Source organism: Pantherophis guttatus, chromosome 3 (genome assembly GCF_059756535.1).
Source record: "Pantherophis guttatus breed Tessera chromosome 3, ASM5975653v1, whole genome shotgun sequence".
NCBI classification, from domain to species: Eukaryota; Metazoa; Chordata; class Lepidosauria; order Squamata; family Colubridae; genus Pantherophis; species Pantherophis guttatus.
In genome coordinates this window covers 9,083,754-9,106,472 of record NC_142065.1, presented here as the reverse complement: position 1 = coordinate 9,106,472, position 22,719 = coordinate 9,083,754, and the positions used below count along the sequence as shown (strand labels likewise).

The window sequence follows — 22,719 nt, the reverse complement described above, 5'->3', positions numbered from 1 at the left end:
GGTCAGTCATTTCTGGAAGGTCCTCGCACTTACAACCCTACTCATTTGTTTCCTTTTAACACTGATCAGCTGTAGGGCGGCCCTTTGAAGCCCCGCGGCAAGACTTTAAACAGTTTTTTTCCCTCTAGTCATCAGCTGGGACTCAGGAGGCAGCAATAGATTGGGGGTGGGACCAAATAAAAGGTAAGAATAACGTGGGGGGGTGGGAGGGCGGGCGGGGAGAACCGGTTCGGTGACGTCATATCATCACCGCTACCGGCTCGGCCGAACTGGACCGAACTGGGAGGAACCCACCACTGGAAGAACGGTTGCTGGAATTGGGTTTTGTCTAGTTTGATGAAAAGAAGGACTCGGGGAGACATAATAGCAGTGTTCCAATATCTCAGGGGCTGCCACAAAGAAGAGGGAGTCAAGCTACTCTCCAAAGCACCTGAGGGCAGGACATGCACAACGGAGCTGAACTGGTGCGACAGCTCACGTGCCATCAGAGAGGGTACTATGTGCAACCTCTGGCACGTGTGCCATAAGTTCCCCCTCATGGCCCTAGGGTGATCTGTTGTAACTTCAAACGATCATAAATCGAGGACTGCAATAAATTTTGTAAATAAAAATGGTGGCAGTTCACAAAGATTGCTAGGTGCAAATAGAAATACACATTATTTCTATTTGCGGAGAAGGGTGGTATAAAAATTTGATAAATTAAATAAATAAATAAATAAATAAATAAATAAATGAAAGAAAGAAAGAAAGAAAGAAAGAAAGAAAGAAAGAAAGAAAGAAAGAAAGAAAGAAAGAAAGAAAGAACTGGTTCGGTGACGTCATATCACCATCGCTACCGGCTCGGGAGAACCGGGCCAAACCGGGAGGAACCCACCACTGGTGGCAGAGCTGAACTGGGGCAACGGCTCATGTGCCATCAGAGAGGGCGCTGCGTGCCACCTCTGCAACGCGTGCCATAGGTTCGCCATCACGGAGCTAGGAGATTCAGAGATTCTTCCTACATTCGTATGCTATCACAATGTTTTTCTCTGCTATCTTCCGTGTTTCCCCGAAAATAAGACCCTGTCTTATATTTTTTTGAACCCTGAAATAAGCGCTTGGCCTTATTGCCATGCGCTCAAAAGCCCGATTGGGCTTATTATCAGGGGATGTCTTATTTTGGGGGAAACAGGGTTGTTCTAACCAGCTAGGGCGGCTGCTTTTAATTTCTCATGAACGTTAAAACCTCCAAAAAATGTTTAGAGAAAAGCTTGTGAGAAGATTTTCAGAAGTGCTAGGAAAATCTCAGGAACAATTGGCAAAGATGGAATTGCGGTACCCAGATGGGCAATCCGTAACCTTTTTTTACCTTTGAAAATGTATTTGCTGGAGGGCAAACATTAAGGGTGAAAAGGTAACATATGCCAACAGATCTTGTTCCAGTTTTTACTGTGTCATCTGCTACAAATTGACACGAACCATATTTCTGCAAAGTTTCAATCTGTCATATGTTAAGTCAGAGACAAATGGGAATAACAAAGACTTCCTTTAATAATGGCACCATTTCTTGGTGGATGTGTTTTTTTAAAAAAAAAGCTTTAAAAAATTGGATTCAAAGAAATACTTTGATACAGAGGATTTTAAATATCCATATTCAGTTGGGACTGGTGATTGGTCCCAAGTCAACCACCAAAAAAAGCCAACACAGTTCTGGGCTGCATTAACAGAGGCTTAAAATCAAGATCACGTGAAGTGTTAATACCACTTTATAATGCCTTGGTAAGACCACACTTGGAATATTGCATCCAGTTGTGGTTGCCACGATATATATATAAAACAAAGATGTCGAGAATCTGAAAAGAGTGCAGAGAAGAGCAGCAAAAAGGATTAGAGGATTAGAGGATATAAAGGTTGCTGGAATTGGGTATGTCTAGACTCTAGTTTAATGAAAGAAGGACTAGGGGTGACATGATAGCAGTCTTCCAATATTTGAGGGGTTGTCTAAACTTGTCTAAAATGGTATAGAGTCTCCTGCTTGAACAGGGGGTTGGACTAGAAGACCTTCAAGGCCAGAGGAGGACTGAACATAATTTAACAACAGATTTATTGTTTATTTATTTATTGATTGATTGATTGATTGATTGGTTGGTTCGATTTATATGCCGCCCTTCTCCGGAGACTCAGGACAGCTTACAATGCGTTAAGCAACAGCCTTCATGCTTTTGTATATACCTGCTTAGTAGGGCTTTTGCCCCCCCCCCCAGCGGTGTTCTATTTTATACAAAGTCAGCTTATTGCCCCCACAATCTGGGTCCTCATTTTACCTACCTCGGAAGGATGGAAGGCTGAGTCAACCTTGAGCCTGGTGAGATTTGAACTCGCACTAATTGCAGGCAGCTGGTGCTACTTAACAGCATTTTAGTCTGCTGCGCCACCAAGGCTCCTAGGTTCACCTAGGGCCGTGATGCCAAACCTATGGCACACATGACAGAAGTGGCATGAAGAGCTATTTTTCCGGGCACGCGAGCTGTTGCCCAACTCACCTGCAATTGCGCCGGTGTGCATTCGTGCAATTCAGGGGACCCAGCTGGTCTTCGGAGCGCTCCTGCACATGCACGCATGTTTGTGCATGCACGTGAGAGTACTGGTGCACAGCGCACACATGTGCAGACGGCATTCATGTGTGTGCATTGCACATGTGAAAACCATGTGCCTGTGCAGATGGTGCTATTGCCCGCGCAACACAGTGTGGGGCACGCGTGTAAAACCTGTGTGTATGCGCAGATGGTGTGGTTGCACACGCAGCGCACAGTGGGGGTGCGCGCAAAAGCTATGCGCATGCACGGATGGTGCAGTTGCACACACAGATGAGGGAGGTGCCGTGCATTAGCGCGAATGGCACACGCGTCCATGCAGCACACGAAGCACATACTTGTTCGGCACTCGGTGAGTAAAAGGTTCGTCACCACTGGCCTAGGGGCAGAACCAAAAATGTGAGTGCATGTGCACATGCGCACTTTGCTTGCACGCGTGCCTTCCATGCAGCTTCAAACACATGGCGATTTCATGTGCATGGCTTCCAGCACAGCTTCTCGGGCAGCCACGGTGCGTAGAGCGGTGAGGCACGGAAATCAGCTGGGCTGCGTGGGCAGGGTGAACGAGCCAGAGAGTGAGATATATAGGACTGGATAATGCTGGGGCCAGGGGTGAAATGTAAAATTTGTTACTACCGGTTCTGTGGGCGTGGCTTGGGGGGGCGGGTTAATGTGACTGGGTGGGCGTGGCCAACTTTTTTTTTTAACTTTTCAAAGCATTTTTTCTAACGCTTTGAAAAGCCTCTGCCGATCAGGCAACTCAGCTGGGATTCTCAGAGAGGCTTTTTAAAAAATACCTCTCTGCTGATCAGGCAACTCAGCTGGGATCGTCAGAGACATTTCAAAGCATTTTTTTTACCACCTCTTTCGGCCAAGAGGTTGCAGAAAAAAAATGCTTTGAAAAGCCTCTGATGATCCCAGCTGAGCCACGCGATCATCAGAGGCTTTTTTTTTTTACCTTTAAAAGCATTTTTCGTTGGAAGAGGTTGTAAAAAAATGCTTTTAAAAGTAAAAAAAAAAAAGTCTCTGATGATCCTGTGGCTCAGCTGGACATGGGGAGGGGGGGGCACAGGGATTTTTGCTACCGGTTCTCCGAACCACCTGCCGCCATCGCTACCGGATTGGGTGATCCGGTCCGAACTAGGAGCATTTCACCCCTGGCTGGGGCAGGTGGGCAGGCCCAGCTGATGGTCAGAACTACAGGTACACCAGAACTGGTCCGAACCCAACAGCAGCCCACCTCTCTTCAAGGCCCCTTCCAACTCTGTTGCTCTGTTCACCCAGCCAGCTTTCATCCCTAAGGCAGGGCGAGAACTCACGGTCTCCTGCTTTCTAGCCTGGTGCCTTAACCAATAGACCAAACTGCTTGGTAAGAGGGAACAGACAGGAATACAAGGGAAGACAGTGATGTCCCATCTTTGCTGTCCACAAAGCATCCAGGCATTTCATGATTGGGGCTGCAATCGTGAAATACTGCAAAAGAGAACCAGGGTCAGAATCTGCAGGGAGGAGCACAAGATCTTCCCATTACAGTCCGGAATTCCCCACCCCACCCCCACCCGTGTCTGAAAGGACCATTTGACCCAGGAGATATGTTGCCATTAGACCCAGTGTCAAATTTTTCAGTGTCAGTTTCCCTGCATCTGCTCTGCAGCTGAGTTGAGAAGCAACAGATGTGTCAAGTCCACCCCCCGAGCAGCTGCTGAGGCTGACTTAGGAAATGTGAAATTGGAAGCTACCTTGCAGGAAATTCCTACCCCTGAAAATACAGGCAGTCCTCGACTTATGGCCACAATTGAGCCCAAGATTTCTGTTGTTAAGCGAGGCATTTATTAAATGACTTTTGATCCCATTTTACGACCTTTCTTGCCACCATTGTTAAGTGAATCACTGCAGTTGATAAGTTAGCAACTCGTTTGTTAAGTGAATCTGGTTTCCTTATGAGCTTTGCCGGTCGCGAAAGGGGATTGCGTGACTCCACGACACAGACATGGTCGTAAATATGAACCAGTCGCCAAGCATCTGAATTTTGATCACGTGATCGTGAGGATGCTGCAATGGTCATAAGTGTGAAAAACAGGTCATCAGTCACATTTTTCAGTGCCATTGTAACTTTTGAACGGTCACTAAATGGACTGTTGCAAGTTGAGGACTAGGAGCTTTTCTGGGTTCATGCAATGCCTTGGATGAGGGCCACACAAAAGGTAAAACTGTGATGTATGTTAGAATACGGTATGTTAACCATCTCTAACCACCTGGACGAATGAACCGTGTGCCTCTAAAATTCAGTACGTATTGTAGGAATGGATACTTCAAAGGTGCCTTTTCAAAAGACAACTGGACTGTTTCCTCTCCCCACCCCACCCTCCTACCCCCTGAGGAAGAAGAAGAAGATGTTTCACTTCTTATCCTAGAAGCTTCATCAGTTCTGGCAGAATGGTGGGGGCAATGGAAGGATTAGTTCTGGCAAGATGATGGGGATCAGGGATGGAAGGATCATGTTTCTTTCCAGTCATCTGGTTGTTAGCACTCTCCCTGGGAGCTCTTCAGAGGTAGGATTCAGCCAGTTTGGGCGAATTGGATGCTAATTTTACATCTGGTTCGGTGAACCTGTAGTTCTGACGACCGGCTGGCCCCACGCCACCCCGTCCCTCCCAGGAGTCCCCACGCAGCCTATTTTGGATCCCAGATAAGTGCAGGGGGCACGTGGAGCCCGGGGAGGTGGAAAACGGGCCTCTTAGAGGCCCATGGAGTGCAAAAATGGGCCTATTTCCAGCCTCCAGAGAGCCGGGCAGGTGGAAAACGGGCCCTCCACAGCCCGTTTTTGCTCCCAGTAGGCTGCAGGGAGGCCGACTAGGCCCAAAACATGGCACGGGGGGGGGGATTTGGCACGGCCCTCCTGCGGCCCGTTTTTGCTCCCAGGGGGGTGCAGGAGGCCGAGTGCTGCCTGTCACACTCCCTGGCCACGCCTACCATGGCCATGCCCACCTAGCGGGTCATTAGGGCAGAGAACCGTTTGTTAATTTATTTGAATCCCACCACTGGAGCTCTTGAGACCACTTGGGGGTTCATCTGTGCCCTCGGGGTTGCCTGAATCAGAGTGGAAATGGGGTGTGAAACCTTCCTGAGATTGCTGAAAGGATTGTGTTGTAGACAGAAGATAGGTCATACTGAAGTGGGAAAACGCACTTTCCCAAATGCAGGAGACAAGACCACAAAGGTTGGAGAACACAGGTGTCAGGTTTCGAGGTCGCCTCAAATAAATTTCATTTCAAACAAAGTCTTTGATGAAAAACTCCCATTTATTAAGCATGACATTCTAACTCTGACTCCATTGTAGCCAACACTGACTTCCTGACCCAAAACCCTCCCTTTCCTTTCCCCACTCCCCTGCACTCATTGGCCATCTTCCAAGTCACTCTACCCCTAACCTACTGCTCCAGCTCAAAGGAATTTGCCCCCTCCCATCCCATCTCCTAGGGGGTGTTATCTCCAGGGAAAATAAGAAGGTGAAAAGTCAAACGTCCCTTTCCAGACACCTCCACTTCTCCTTCTTATGTCAGCACTAGAGTAAATGCAGCTTGAAGTGCTGACATCAGGTTTATTTGCTAGCAAAGGTTCGGAGCATTCACATGTCAGATTCCGAACCCCGGGCTATGCCGGGGTGTACCTTTTATACATTTTGCAATTCTAGCCACGCCAGAGGCGTTACGCCTCTGAATCTATTTCCATATAAGGGTACACCGTCTGTTACTTTCCATGAACACTTCTGGTAATATGTTTCTTAATATAAGTTCGTTACAGGGATGATATAGAACATAGGTCATTAAGCTCATCAGTACATTTAACAAGTTCCTTATTTCTGTTCCTTGTACTTTCCTGAGGTTTGCAACATAACTTCTGCTCCAACGTCAGTACCTCAGAAAACAATATAATACTGTGCATGATACAATACTTAGATTAATATGATTTATAGTATAAGACCCTTCTGTTTCAATATCCCTCCCCCTCTGTCGAGACAGGTTTGTTCAACGTTAACAAAGATGGCCACTTTTTACTCCTCTTTCAAACCAACGGTCTTCTCTATTGGATTTAATGGGGATTTAATGGGGAATGGACATAAAGGCATTGCAAATGATGAGAGTTTCAATAACACAATATTCGATTTAGTGCAAATTGCACATGGGTGCCAGGCAGCGTTTAACGCAACCCAAAAGTCCGTGAATGCAAAGCTAGCATGTGTGAAATTCAGGCTACCGCATGGGGACTGGTGGCTGAGGTTTTACACACTGCTTGTCTTCATGCGTGCAAAAGAGAGGAAAGGAAGATTCCATTGGAGGATAAAAGTGCAAGTTTTTTTTTTTTTAAAGAATCCACTTGGAGCAAACATTTGATAGAATTAAATGTCACGAAATCATCATAGCAATGCTGAACGAGAACAAGATGTTGGATGCCTGAATTTATGGGAGAATTTTTTTTAAAAAAAATTGGATGTCTATAACTATTATATGACTTCATTCACCAGAAACGTATATTTTTTTTCCTGTAATGTTTCAATAATTAATATACAATATGTGTGCGTGTGTATCTTACGTTTTAAATTTTTCATTGCCTGTTTCTGTCAAGCCGGAATCAATTGCCAATTTTTCTATGGAAATATAATTTGAACAGTGTGAATTCAAATCATGCAATCATTTCGTGGGATTCATTAAGTGCGCTAATTGAGACCTACCTGTTATGTTCATTCTTATGAGGAGGAGGAGGAGGAAGAGGGGGAGGAGGAGGAGGAGGAGGAGGAGGAGGAGGAGGAGGTGGAGGAGGAAGAGGAGATTATTCCGGAATTCACATATGGTTTGTATATAAAGGAGCTGTACATTTCTTGCAGTCTGTTCTGACCTAGGCTTCCTGAGTCATTAAAACACACGAGTAGTCCCCAAAACCTCTTTTATTGCAATAACTGTGAATTCTGTTCATTCACAGATGAGTCCCAATTAGTTGTAAAGAGTCCGGCGGGAGACATCCCCAAATAATCATCCACCTTTATCTCCCTTGACACGCTGCCTAAAGACTTAATTGGCAAAGCCGCATGGAGTCCAGACTCAAACAGAGCTTCAGGCTTTAAGCTGAACTGAATGAACAAAGGTTGCTTCCTGCAAAGGCCCATGTGCTTTTGCTCCTCTTTTAAGTCTTACCCTGTTACTCTGCCTCGCTGAGGTCCGACTCTGAAGGCTCCGGAGGCAGCACATACCTCCCAGATGGCCGTTTCTCTGCCTCCGACGCAGAGCCCTCGTCCGAGCCTTCCCCAAACTCCAGGTCCATGTTCCTCCCCAGCCTCCTCACTGTCCGACTCTGCTGCCAGCTCCGCAGGCTGCTGGCGGACCACAACACAGTCTGCCAAATGTCTCAACTATTCTTTGATATTTATATTTACAGGCAAATGGTGCCTACAGCATATAGCTGATGGTGGAAATAGGGTTTGGAAAGCAACCAACATAATCAGAGGTCTGCCTTAATTCCGGCCACCCAATTTACATATGTATTTATCAGCGTTGGGTTTCACATATTCTTACCACCGGTTTGCCGTGCTCTCTCACTTCGTGCACACGTACACCTTCCGTGTGTGCGCCCGGCCTACCATGCCTGCACTTTGCTCGCACATGCCCCTTCTGCACACGCGCCCGGGCTCAAAAATGTGGCTAAATAGGATGGCATTACACCAGGGCAGGGATGAGGGGAGGAGGTCCTCCTGCAGTTGCCGCTACCAGTTCGCTTGAACTGCATTGCAGTTAAGTCACTAACACGGTTGTTAAGCAAATCTGGCTTTCCCCATTGACTTTGCTTGTCAGAAGGTCGCAAAAGGGTATCACATGACACTGCAACCGTCATAAATATGAGCCAGTTGTCAAGCGTCTGAATTTTGATCACCTGACCGTGGGAATGCTGCGATGGTCCATAAGTGTAAAAAATGGTCATAAGTCACTTTTTTCAGTGCTGTTGTAATTTCAACCATTTCCAACAGAATGGTGGTAAGTTGAGGACTACCTGTAAACTTTTTAATTTCCATAATAGTATAGAAAATGAGAAACAACCAGTTATTATAAAGAACGGTTGCTGGAATTGGGTATGTCTAGTTTAATGAAAAGAAGGACCAGGGGAGACATGATAGCAGTCTTCCAATATCTCAGGGGCTGCCACAAAGAAGAGGGAGTCCAGCTATTCTCCAAAGCACCTGAGGGCAGGACAAGAAGCAATGGATGGAAACTAATCAAGGAGAGAAGCAACCTAGAACAAAGGAGAAATTTCCTGACAGTTAGAACAATTAATCAGTGGAACAACTTGCCTCCAGAAGTTGTGAATGCTCCAACACTGGAAGTTTTTAAGAAAAGATTGGATAACTATTTGTCTGAAACGGTATAGGGCAGTGATGGCAAACCTTTTCAGCACTCGCAGAAATGCTGTGCACATGCTCATCAGGGTCGTGCTCTAGAAAAGCCGAACTTCTGGGTTCTAGCGCATATGTGCACCCAATGATCAGCTGGCTGGTACGCATACCCAGGCTGGTTTTTGGCACTGCTTCGCACGCACAGGGATCGCGCTCCGGAAAAGCCGAACTTCCAGATTCTGGTGCACATGCGCACCTGACAATCAGCTGGCTGGCTCGCATGCGCACACCAGTTTTCAGCACTGCCGTGCACGCAAAGGACAGCTGATCGTTGCATGCACATGCGCACCAGAAACCTGGAAGACAAACAGGCAAGGCTGCGTGTGCCGGGCGACATTGCTTTGCGTGCCACTTTAGGCACGTGTTCCATAGGTTCACCATCACAGGTATAGGGTTTCTTGCCTAAGCAAGGGGTTGGAGTAGAAGACCTCCGAGGTCCCTTCCAACTCTGTTATTCTATTCTATTCTATTCTATTCTATTCTATTCTATTCTATTCTATTCTATTCTATTCTATTCTATTCTATTCTATTCTATTCTATTCTACCGTGTTTCCCTGAAAATAAGACCCTGTCTTATATTTTTTTGAACCCTGAAATAAACGCTTGGCCTTATTTTCGGGGATGTCTTATTATTTTGGGGCGCGTGTGTCACTGCGTTTTTGTATTTACCAGATGAGCTCTTATTTTTGAACTTTCAGACTTACCGTAGCTTGCCAAGTTCTTATCTCTAAGCTAACTGCGCATGTCCACATTCTTTTCTTCTTCTCAAAAACTTTTCTTTGTTCTCCGGCCAAGAGAGGTGGCCGGGAAAGCTTTGCCAAGATGTAGTTAATTAGCCAGTAAGATGTTTTATTTTCTTTATAACAAATAAATTGAGGTTTTCTTAGAAAAATATATCTTTGGGTTTATTTTCTTAAAGCATACTTCAAGGGAAGGTCACGATCCATTCTCTAATCAAGGTGCAATTACCCAAAAGCAGAAATGGGATTAACTGCCATCCTGACAGCGTGGAGTAAAGCGGGGCTCCTCTTGCCATCTTACCTGATTTCCAGCTCTGTGTCCCTAACCCTAACTAGAGGAAATGGCTTATTATCAGAGGATGCCTTATTTTAGGGGAAACAGGGTATTCTATTCTATTCTATATTCTACTCTACTCTACTCTACTCTACTCTACTCTACTCTACTCTACTCTACTCTACTCTACTCTACTCTATTCTATTCTATTCTATATCACTAACTGACGTGATGCAGCAGTTGTGAAAAATAAAAGAATTCAGAATGGAAGCGCTGGATGAACCCAGATGGTGTGATACGGATGGCAATTTTTGAATCACCTGCTTGCCACTCCAAGAACAGAAGCCGGGCGTGAGGCGCGGCTGCGGAAATAACAAAGAGCATGGTTTTCAGGCAGAGTAGGTTCTTATTATTATATCCTGGGGGAGAAAACATACAAGTTTAGCTTAATTGGATTGCCTCCCCCATTCCTCGGTTGCCTCTCTTCTACTCACCCATAAATATTTCAATCGCAGAGATTGTTCATAAAGAACTTGATGTATCTATCCACAGGAAATGCTTCTAGAAGTGGGATTGGGCTGGGAGGGGGTGTTTTTCTTAAGGGAGGGGCACTTTTAAATTAGCTCTGCTTCTCTTAAGAGTGATAGCAGTCTTCCAATACTTGAGGGGCTACCACAGAGAGGAGGGGGTCAAGCTATTCTCCAAAGCACCTGAAGGCCAGACAAGGAATAATGGATGGAAACTGACCAAGGAGAGATTCAACCTAGAAATGAGGAGGAACTTTCTGACAGTGAGAACAATCAACCCATGGAACAGAAGTTGCCTTCAGAAGTTGTGGGAGCTTCATCACTGGAAGCTTTCAAGAAGAGACCTCACTGCCATTTTTCAGAAATAATATAGGGTCTCCTGCTTGGGTGGGGAGTTGGACTAGATGACCTGCAAGGTCCCTTCCAACTCTGTTATTATAAGTTATAAATTCTAAAGCCTCATCTTCTGTATAGAAGGGGACTGTCAAGGTTCCGACTGATGAACCCAAATGAGCCAGCACTCTTTGAGACGATCGGATTACTCAAAGAAGTGTTTTATTGAGTGCATCATTTCAGAACAGAATAACAGAGTTGGAAGAGACTTTGGAGGTCTTCTAGTCCAACCCCCTGCTTAGGCAAGAAACCCTATGTTAGGATATGGTTTGAGCCTAACAAGTTGTCCAGGCAATATATGTGTTCTGTGACTTTAATATGAATATGTATTGTGTGACTTTAAAGTTTTCCTGCTGATTCATTGTAATGCTGAGTCATGCTGTAATTAGATAATCACTAGTTGTAAACGTATTTAAGAAAGGTACTGTAAAGTATTCAGTTGATGATAAGATACCATAGTGTGTGGAGTTGCAACCATTGTGCTATCATCGTTGGATGGAGCTGCTACCATCGTGGTTTGTGAACCAGAGTGAGTTTGTTATTCTAACCAACTACTGTTTGTGTGGTAAGAAGATTTTGTATCACTGGACTGATTTAACTGGCAAAGACTTGGATTGATTTAAAGACTATGAGATTGTTTTTTCACTATAAAGTAAACTTTTGATAAACCAGTTTGCACATCTCTTATTCATTGCTCTCAGCAACGTTTCTCTGTGCTCTACACTCTGGTTGGTAACACAACAACAATATCCTTAACACCCTACACTACTTCATTTCGGCATGCATGAAAGCACAACAGAGGAATTATTGAGTCTGTCATCTGCTCCTCTATAACTGTCTGGTTTGGTTCTGCAACCCAACAAGACAGACACAGACTTCAGAGGATAATTAGAACTACAGAAAAAACAATGGCTACCAACCTGCCTTCCATGGAGGACTTGTATACTGCAGGAGTCAAAAAGAGGGCTGTGAAAACATTTACAGACCCCTCGCATCCTGGACATAACTCAACTCCTACCCTCAAAACCATGTTATAGAGCACTGCACACCAGAACAACTAGACACAAGTACATTTTTTTCTCGAATGCCATCCTCTGCTAAACAAATAATTCCCTCAACACTGTCAAACTATTCACTAAGTCTGCACTACTATTAATCTCCTCATTGTTCCCATCACCCATCTCCTCCCACTTATGACTGTATGACTGTAACCTTGTTGCTGGTATCCTTACGATTTATATTGACTGTTTCCCTATGACTATCATTAAGTGTTGTACCTTATGATTCTTGATGAACGTATCTTGTCTTTTTATGTACACTGAGAGCAAATGTACCAAAGACAAATTCCTTGTGTGTCCAATCACACTTGGCCAATAAAGAATTCTATTCTATTCTTTAAAAAAACTATCTCTAACCATTTCCCACGGTTTTAGTATACTTAAAGAATAGATATTCCCTTCCCTCGTTGCCACAGCTCACATTGTCCAATTACTGCAGGTGTTCTGGCATCGCCCTGGAAACTCCTTCCAGTCTCTGTCCAGCACCTGTTGAGATGACCTTGGTTCCCACGGGATGATCTATTGTTATTGTCTGGTCTGACATTCCAAGCCTCTTCCCCCATTCCCCCTACTGTGTGGCAAGCTGAAAAACGAAAAGATGGCTGCTAGATCCATTTCAAAGTTGACAGGGACAAGACGACTGTGATTTTGTAGAGCTGGATTTAATCTGAGCTGGAAAAGGAACTACGAAACTCAGAAATTTGCTTGCAGAGAGAAAATAGTTGGAAACTGTCTTAAGTCTCCACCGTCTCTGCTTGTTGGGTGACACGATAGCAGTGGTTCAATATTTAAGGGGCTGCCCCAAAGAAGAGAGGGTCAATTTATTCTCCAAAGCACCTGAGGGTAGAACAAGAAGCAATGGATGGAAACTAATCATGGAGAGAAGCAACCTAGAAATAAGGAGAAATTTCCTGAACAGTTAGAACAATTAACCAGGGGAACAACTTGACACCAGAAGTTGTGAATGTTCCAACACTGGAAGTTTTTAAGAAGAGATTGGACAACCATTTGTCTGAAATGGTATAGGGTTTCCTGCCTGAGCAGGGGGTTGGACTAGAAGACCTCCAAGCGTCTCTTCCAACTTGTTATTCTGTTTGTAAAAGAGAATTTTCAAAACACAAGGGATATGGTGAGGTTTCGGGGAACAAAAGACAATGCTTTGAGGTTGCAGATCTGGAGGGGATCATATTTTTTCCCCAGTTTTTGCTGAACAACAACGAAGAGCACATCAAAAGCAATAAGATTTGACATGCCATATGGTTCTGCTGCTTGTAACAGATTAAAAAAAGCAACAATCCCAGAAATGATGGGCACGTAGCCACCATAAAATACCACATTTAGCAAGCGTATCCTTGCTTTCTTCCCTTGTTTTGCCTGAGTCTACTAAATTTAAGATTCAAATTCATGCACATCTACATTCAATTTCTCTCACACACACACATACAGAGGGCGGGGGGGAGAGAGAGAGAGTTGTGTAAAGATATACTCAAACTTTCACTAGACTGGAAAGCATTAGAATGCTCAATTAAAGACGCCAAAACTTTGTTTTAACAAATTAGTTGAGGGGAAGGGTGTCTGTTATTCAGGAAGGCCTGTTAAATACTCTATCTAGTTCGATCCTAAGTAGAGGCAGATAATTTCTCTCTCTGGGCACACTGAGAGTATATCTGCTGAACAAACTCCGCATTGGTGACAGGAAGGGCATCCGGCCAGTGATGAAATTCGAAGTTTTTTTTACTACCGGTTCTGTGGGCGTGGCTTGGTAGGCGTGGTGTGGCTTGGTGGGCGTGGCAGGGGAAGGATACTGCAAAATCCCCATTCCCACCCCACTCCAGGGGGAAGGATACTGCAAAATCCCCATTCCCACCCCACTCCGGGGGAAGGATACTGCAAAATCTCCATTTTGACCCCACTCCTGGGGGAAGGATATTGCAGAATCTCCATTTCGACCCCACTCCTGAGGAAAGGATACTGCAAAATCCCCATTTTCACCCCACTCCAGGGAGAAGGATACTGCAAAATCCCCATTCCCACCCCACTCCAGGGGGAAGGATACTGCAAAATCCCCATTCCCACCCCACTCCGGGGGAAGGATACTGCAAAATCTCCATTTCGACCCCACTCCTGAGGAAAGGATACTGCAAAATCCCCATTTCCACCCCACTCCAGGGGGAAGGATACTGCAAAATCCCCATTCCCACCCCACTCCGGGGGAAGGATATTGCAAAATCTCCATTTCGACCCCACTCCTGGGGGAAGGATATTGCAGAATCTCCATTCCCACCCCACTCTGGGGCCAGCCAGAGGTGGTATTTGCTGGTTCTCCGAACTACTCAAAATTTCTGCTACCGGTTCTCCAGAACCTGCTGGATTTCACCCCTGCATCCGGCCATTAAACACCCTGCTAGCTCCATTCAGTTGCCCAGAGTCCACCCCGCAAGAGATTACGAAGTCGTTAAAAGATGATGATGATGAATTTTCCTCTTGAGGTTTTATTACATTAAATTCCTTTGAGGAGAGAACACCTCTTACATCCAGGCACTGCTTCTGCAATGCTTCATAAGTCAAGAACCCAAGGGGTCTACTCACCGCCACCAGAATCTGCAGGGCGCTGTGCATGACCTCGATGTAACGGTACTCCAACGCGCAACCGATCACCGAGACGTACGAATGGCTGTCCAGACCTTTGATGCCGATCATGGGCGTCTCCTTCCTTACGCAACCAGGACCGTTCTCACTCCACCACGACTGGTGTTGGGAGATGTTAAACGTCAAAAGTTCACTGTCCTGAAAAGGGGAAGTAAAAACACCAATAAATAACGCCCTTTTTAACTAGAGCCGGAGATCAGTTTTTGCACTTTGTCTGGGCTGTTCTTGCACAATACAAAGAGATCTGTGTACAGACACCAAATGGGTTCACTCATCGTGCTAAGACATTTTAAAACTGCTGTTTGTTGAATGAGATCATTGACTGGGGTCACTTGCTTGCCAAGTCACAAGCCATGGTGTAGAAGTTACCATGGCTGATGTCAGTGTAGTACATTCAATTAGGAATCAAATAAACCGTATGAGAGTTAGGGTGATGTGTAAAGTCTACATTTCCCATGCTGTCTATAGAGTTCAGAAAACTGAAGTCATTACTCACTGTCTCCTGATGATTGACCCAAAATCACCCAGCCTGCTTTCATGCTTGAGGTGGAACTAGAACTCACAGTCTCCTAGTGATTGGCCCAAAGTCTCCCAACCGGCTTTCATGCCTGAGGTAGAACTAGAACTCACAGTCTCCTGGTGATTGACCCAAAGACTCCCAACCGGCTTTCATGCCTGAGATGGAACTAGAACTCACAGTCTCCTGGTGATTGACCCAAAGTCTCCCAGCTGGCTTTCATGCCTGAGGTGGAACTAGAACTCACAGTCTCCTGGTGATTGACCCCAAATCACCCAGCCTGCTTTCATGCTTGAGGTGGAACTAGAACTCACAGTCTCCTAGTGATTGGCCCAAAGTCTCCCAACCGGCTTTCATGCCTGAGGTAGAACTAGAACTCACAGTCTCCTGGTGATTGACCCAAAGACTCCCAACCGGCTTTCATGCCTGAGATGGAACTAGAACTCACAGTCTCCTGGTGATTGACCCAAAATCACCCAGCCTGCTTTCATGCTTGAGGTGGAACTAGAACTCACAGTCTCCTAGTGATTGGCCCAAAGTCTCCCAACCGGCTTTCATGCCTGAGGTAGAACTAGAACTCACAGTCTCCTGGTGATTGACCCAAAGACTCCCAACCGGCTTTCATGCCTGAGGTGGAACTAGAACTCACAGTCTCCTGGTGATTGACCCAAAGTCTCCCAACCGGCTTTCATGCCTGAGGTGGAACTAGAACTCACAGTCTCCTGGTGATTGACCCAAAGTCTCCCAGCTGGCTTTCATGCCTGAGGTGGAACTAGAACTCACAGTTTCTTGGTGATTGGCCCAAAGTCACCCAACCGGTTTTCATGCCTAAAGAGGGACTAGAACTCATCGTCTCCTGGTTTCTAGCCTGGTGCCTTAACCACTAGCCCAAACTGGCTCTGACCCTGACCCCAAAAGGCAGACAACAGTCTTGACAATCTTCTCACTCCTAATCTAGGACCTTCGCTACCACTCTTAAGATGAGTAGGAGGGACTGATCTAAAACTCTCCAGAGCAGGGGTCTCCAACCTTGGCAACTTTAAGACTTGTGGACTTCAACTCCCAGAATTCCCAGCAAAGCTGGCTGAGGAGTTCTGGGAGTTGAAGTCCACAAGTCTTAAAGTTGCCAAGGTTGGAGACCCCTGCTCCAAAGCACTTCTCTAGCTGAGAGGGAACATGAAGCCAGATTTGCCCCCTTCTGCTCTGCTCATCTTCTCAGTTCAACGTCTTCTCAACTACACCACAGTAGCTCTTGAACGGAGAGTGAGGAACTGCCCTAAATTCATTCACACATAAGCATCGTCCTGATCCCCATCCATATGACCTCCCATGCACGTACAAAAAGAGGCGGAGCTTGTGTTTCACAACCCGGGTTTCATCCGAATGTGAATCTTGTTTCATCACTTGCCCATACTCTACAGATCCCCAACGTTGTAGAAGTAGCTTAGCAGGCTGGATGAATGGCTCCAGCTCTGCCATTGTAGGTTATTCAACCAATGATGGTTAAATAAAGGGTGGGCTTTAGGCAATGTGTGAACTAACAAGTTCATGGGTTCTTCCCATGTGTAGCACACACATATCTGTAATTGTGGCTAGCAGATGGGCAGTGGTGGTTGAGGTGTTATATACTACGTATATCATTTATACTAATCTTTGACCGACAAGACCTACAAGTGTCTCGGAAGGTGCTGAGATGTTTTTATTTGTCATTTTGGCTTCGGATTTTTTGAGTTGAATGTTTTGAATAGTCCTCTTAGAGTGGCAAAGGTAGGTCTGCTGGTCGGTTTAGCTAAATGTTAAGGTAAAAGTTTCCCCTGTCCAGTCAATCCAACTCTAAGGCAGGGTACCAGAGGTGGGTTTCAGCAGGTTCTGACCAGTTCTGGAGAACCGGTAGTGGAAATTTTGAGTAGCTTGGAGAACCGGTAAATACCACCTCTGACTGGCCCCGCCCCCATCTATTCTCTGCCTCCCAAGTCCCAGCTGATCGGGAGGAAATGGGGACTTTGCAGTAACCTTCCCCTGGAGTGGTGAGGGAATGAAGATTTTACAGTATCCTTTTCCTGGAGTGGGGAGGGAATTGTTGTGGCCCGTCAGCGGCCTGTGCAGCTAGTAGCTGATTCTGACAGTGAGGAGGCTGGTGTGGTGCTGCGCCAGCAGCCTGTGCAGCTGGCACTTGAGTCGGACAATGAGGAGGCTGGAGAAGATGTGGTGCCAGAGGCAGGGAGTCAGCCAGGGCCTTCAGAACCTCCAGAAGCTCCCTTAAGTGAAGAGGACGAAGAGGAGGAGCCTCTTCTCGATGCACGGGCACGCAGAGCTGCCAAAAGGCAGGAGTGGCTCCTCAGGAGGAGGTCTCCTTGAGAGTAAGGCTTGGGATTAATTGGCCACTTCCTTAGTTTATTTAAGGAAGGACAATGACTGAGGCAATTTGCAGGGAACAACTTCATTCATCTCCTTCGTGTCTGGATCTTAGTTCTCTTATCAGTTTCCTGCAAATTGCTTCTGGGCTTTCTGCCAACCATAGTAAGATTACGATTATTTATTCTTTGGATTCTTGTCGGCTGTTAAGTAAGTTAATTAACAGCCTTTGTTTGAAAAAGTCTGATTTAATTTACTAAACTAAGGTTTGTACAGACTTTGTGTGTGCTGCGTTCTTTGGGGTCCGTAGCTGGGGCAGAACAGGAATGCCATGCCTACCAAGCCACGCCCACCAAGCCATGCCCACAGAACCAGTAGTAAAAAATTTTGAATCCCACCACTGCATGGTACTCATCTCCGTTTCTTAATTGAGGAAGCCAACATTGTCCAAAGACATTTGCCAGCATGAACTATATGCCAAGGCACACAGAATGCTGTTACCTTCCCAGCAAAGTGGTACCTATTTATCTACTCGCATTTACATACTTTTGAACTGCTAGGTTGTGGGCAGGAGCTGGAGCAAGGAACGGGAGCTCAACCCGTCTTGCGGCGCTCGGGTCTTGAACCCAGGCTGTCAAGCTTTCCACAGCTGACAAGCTCTGTGTCTTTCACCACTGAGCCATTGGGACTTCGGGTCTAGCTAAGACGACTCTCTTCCCACTTGTGGCAACTTAATCAGGTTGTTGGAAACCGATGAAAAATAAATGCTTCTCAACAAGCAAGCTGGAAATGCTACAGTTGCAACAATTTTGAAGGGAGCTAGGTGGGTGTTGTGTATTTGCATTCACACAGAAATAGAAGATCTGGATTTAGTGGGGCAAGAGCTGGAAGAATTTTGCCTAAAAAAATCCAATTTAGCTTCCTCTTTGTTCTGAATACTAAATTTCCTCCACGAAGTCCCTCCCTCCTGTACCCTGCAGCCTTCTCATTCATTGCACGATCTAGTCTCCTACTGACCCCAGCAGCAATTAACCTCTTGGGTCACTTTAGTATAAGGGTCTGATTTGGGCTTGATCAATAGCTGCTTAATGTCCATCTCCCCCAGGGCTCCATCACTGTCTGCTGTCTGAAAGAATACTCTGAGGCCTTCAGACAGTGTTTCTCAACCACGGCAACTTTCAGGCGTGTGGAATTCAACTTCTAGAATTCTTCCTACCCCATAAATGCAGGAAGGGATTCAGCCGGTTCTGACTGGTTTGACCATACTGGTAGCTCCGACGATCAGCTGAGAGCGAACCGGTTTGCTCCAATGATCAGATGGGCCTGCTCACCCACTATAATCTACCTATATTTCTTTTGTTTTAAGCCCAGCTGATAGGCGCGGTAGAGTGGATTGCCGCACCTCAGCTGTTTTACTGACTCTGGATCCTGTAGAAGGCAACTTTTGATCGTAACGAGTATGCGCAGAAGCGTGTGCGCAGCGAACCAGTTGTTACAACTGATGAATCCCACCACTGACTTCTAGCAAAAAGCACCCCCATCTAGGTCCTAAGCCAACCTGAAAAAGCAATTTTGAAGCTCTTCCTGAAGGCCAGGTAGATGGAAGCTCATTTTACCTCCAATGGGAGAATGTTCCTTAGGACAGATGCCACCAAAGGAAAGGTGGCATCTCCTCAACTCCGCCGTGAAATTCCTTAACAGGTGTGGTCTGCAGCAACAAGCTCCTTCTACTGGATACGTGTGGGGTGGGCTAATCCCATTTGAGAGGCTGGCACAAAAAAGAGGAGTGGGGGGGCAACCTATTTTCCAAAGCACCAGAGGGCAGGACAAGAAATAATGGATGGAAACTACTCAAGGAGAGAAGCAATCTGGAATTGAGGAGAAATTTCCTAACAGTGAGAACAATTATCCAGTGGAACAGCTTGGCTCCAGAAATTGTGGGTCTTTCATCCCTGGAGATTTCTAAGAAGAGACTGGACTGCCACCTGTTTGAAATGATATAGGGTTTCTCGCTTGAGCAGGGGGCTGGAGTAGAAGACCTCCAAGCTCCTTTCTGTTCTGATTCGTTGGGGCAAAATGGCTCCTCACATGACGATCCCACTTGACCTGATTTCTAGAGAAAGTGTTAGCACTACTTTATAATGCCTTATTAAGTCTACACTTGAAATATGCATCCAGTTTTTGTTACCACAATATTTTAAAAAAAGATGTGAAGACTCTAGAAAGAGTGCAGAGAAGAGCAACAAAGATGATTGGGGGACTGGGAGCTAAAACATATGAAGAATGATTACAAGAATTGGGTAGGTTTAGTTTATTGAAAAGAAGGGCTAAGGGAGATATGATAGCAGTGTTCCAATATCTCAGAGGCTGCCACAAGAAGGGGGAGTCAAGCTATTCTCCAAAGCACCTGAGAGTAAAACAAGAAGCAATGGGAGGAAACTAATCAAGGAGAGAAGCAACTTAGAATTGAGTAGAGTAGAGTAGAGTAGAGTAGAGTAGAGTAGAATAGAATAGGAATTTAGAATAGAGTAGAGTAGAGTAGAGTAGAGTAGAGTAGAGTAGAGTAGAGTAGAGTAGAATAGAATAGAATAGAATAGAATAGAATAGAATAGAATAGAATAGAATAGAATAGAATAGAATAGAATAACAGAGTTGGAAGGGACCTTGGAGGTCTTCTAGTCCAACCCTCTGCTTAGGCAGGAAACCCTACACCACTTCGGACAAATGGTTATCCAACATCTTAAAAACTTCCCGTGTTGGAGCATTCACAGCTTCTGGAGTCAAGTTGTTCCACTGGTTAATCATTCTAACTGTCAGAAAATTTCTCCTTAGTTCTAGGTTGCTTCTCTCCTTGATTAGGAATTTAGACCTAAGCAGAAATTTCCTGACCGTGAGAACAATTAATCAGTGGAACGACTTGCCTCCAAAATTTGTGGGTGCTCCAATGCTAGAGGTTTTCAAGAAGAGGTTGGACACTCATTTATCTGAAATGGTATAGGATCTCCTGCTTGAGCAGTGGGTTGGACTAGAAGACCTCCAAGGTCCCTTCCAACTCTATTACTCCGTTGATTTCATGCGAGTATCAGCAAACCAAGGACTTTTCAGTGAATGTGTTGTATGAATTGCTGGATGAAGCTCTGGGGAGAAGCGATGGCAGCCGTTTGAGAATGCGATGAAAGAGGATCTTACACTTTTAAAACAATGTCAAAGGGGCGTTTTGTAAGGAGAGTCATCAAACCAACCCCCCACCCCCACCCCCGTCTAAACGTCACACAACCTGTACAAGTAGAATGGGGGAAAATCAGTGGTGAAATCCAAATTTTTTTTACTACCGGTTCTGTGGGCGTGGCTTAGTGGGCGTGGTGTGGCTTGTGGGCGTGCTTGTGGGCCTGGCAGGGGAAGGATACTACAAAATCCCCATTCCAACCCTACTCCGTGGGAAGGATACTGCAAAATCCCCATTCCCACCCCACTCTGGGGCCAGCCAGAGGTGGTATTTGCCAGTTCTCTGAACTACTCAAAATTTCCACTACTGGTTCTCCAGAACTTGTCAGAACCTGCGGGATTTGCAGCTCCCTAGGTGGCTCAGTGGCTAGGACGCTGAGCTTGTCGATCAGAAAGGTTGGCGGTTCAAATCCCTAGTATAGGTCTCCTGCGTGAGCAGTGGGTTGGACTAAATGACCTCCAAGGTCCCTTCCAAATCTGTTACTGTTACTTCGATTTCACCCCTGGGGAAAATAAATGAATGTGTTGATACTGTGCATTTCTTTAACACCTTGACAGGGATAAGGCTAATTTCTTTCTAGAACAAACCTCACAAACTAATTGGGGCTCATACTCTGGGTCTTATATATAAAATCATATGCTAAGGTACAGATAGCAATGTGGGTATTGGAGTGCATGTGTGCTTGGCAGAAGTACGATTTCGGTAATCTACTTTACTTGATCTGTTTTTTGTGGATTAAGCAGGAAAAATGATTGCTGAGGAGGAGGATTTAAGGAGGAGGACCTTAAGGAGGACTTACATTTTAACTACTGGGTAATTGCATTCACATAGCAGGTTAGGATTAAGGCTAAAATGAGATTGTGGATTTGTATATTTTTTTCTGTCTTTGCATGAGGTGCAAACTAAGCTACCACATCAAAGCAGGATGTATTAGATTAAGGATTTACAATTGGATCGGAGATTAAGAAGTCACAAGACATGGACAGGCACAACCGGAGTTTCAACACACTATTCAAAAAGAGGCAATAAGAAAAACTAAGAAGGAAACAAAACATTCCTCTCCGGCAATCAACACTCAGATAAGCAGGGATTAACACCAGACAAACAATCAAGCAGAAAACAATGTTCTAATCAAGGAACTTTCAAGGAGAAAACCATACCCTCACCAAAACGGACAGGGCTAGCTACTGTATATAAACAGGGAGCGAACCTCACACTCGCTCACACTGATGATGTTACCTAGTTGGATAATGGAACATCCGCAAGCAAACAACCAAGCTCAGAGAGCACTAAGGGCTCCATATCATGCTATATATTGATTTTATTGCCTTCATGTAATTAGGAGTTACTACCTGGAGTTACTGAAAGTGAGTTAGATGGCCATATACATTTTGATAAAAAGATAGATAGATGATAGATAGATAGATAGATGATAGATAGATAGATAGATAGATAGATAGATAGATAGATAGATAGACAGACAGACAGACAGACAGACAGACAGACAGCTAGGAGAGAGAGAGAGAGAGAGAAGATAGAGAGAGAGAGAGGTAGGTAGGTAGGTAGGTAGGTAGGTAGGTAGGTAGGTAGGTAGGATGGATGGATGGATGGATGGATGGATGGATGGATGATAGGTAGAGATAGATGATAGATAGATAGATAGATAGATAGATAGATAGATAGATAGATAGATAGATAGATAGATAGATAGATAGATAGATAGATGAGAGAGAGATGAGAGAGAGAAATAGAGAAATAGAGATAGATGGTTTGAGAGATGAGAGATGAGAGATAGATACTGTAGATAGAGAGATAGATGATAGATAGATAGATAGATAGATAGATAGATAGATAGATAGATAGATAGATAGATAGATAAGAGAGAGAGATGAGAGAGAGAAATAGAGAAATAGAGATAGATAGTTTGAGAGATAGAGAAATAGATACTGTAGATAGATAGATAGA

General features: G+C 45.2%; 1 protein-coding gene across 2 annotated transcripts in view; it reads right to left on the bottom strand.

Annotated features, from left to right (window-relative positions):
- NKAIN4 (sodium/potassium transporting ATPase interacting 4) overlaps positions 1-22,719 on the bottom strand; it is a 153,860-nt gene that overhangs the window by 44,955 nt on the left and 86,186 nt on the right. For both annotated transcript variants that reach the window (XM_087889019.1, XM_087889020.1), the window contains exon 4: positions 14,597-14,794. In XM_087889019.1, coding sequence (XP_087745145.1) covers positions 14,597-14,794 — 198 coding nt within the window. The remainder of the gene's footprint in view (positions 1-14,596; positions 14,795-22,719) is intronic.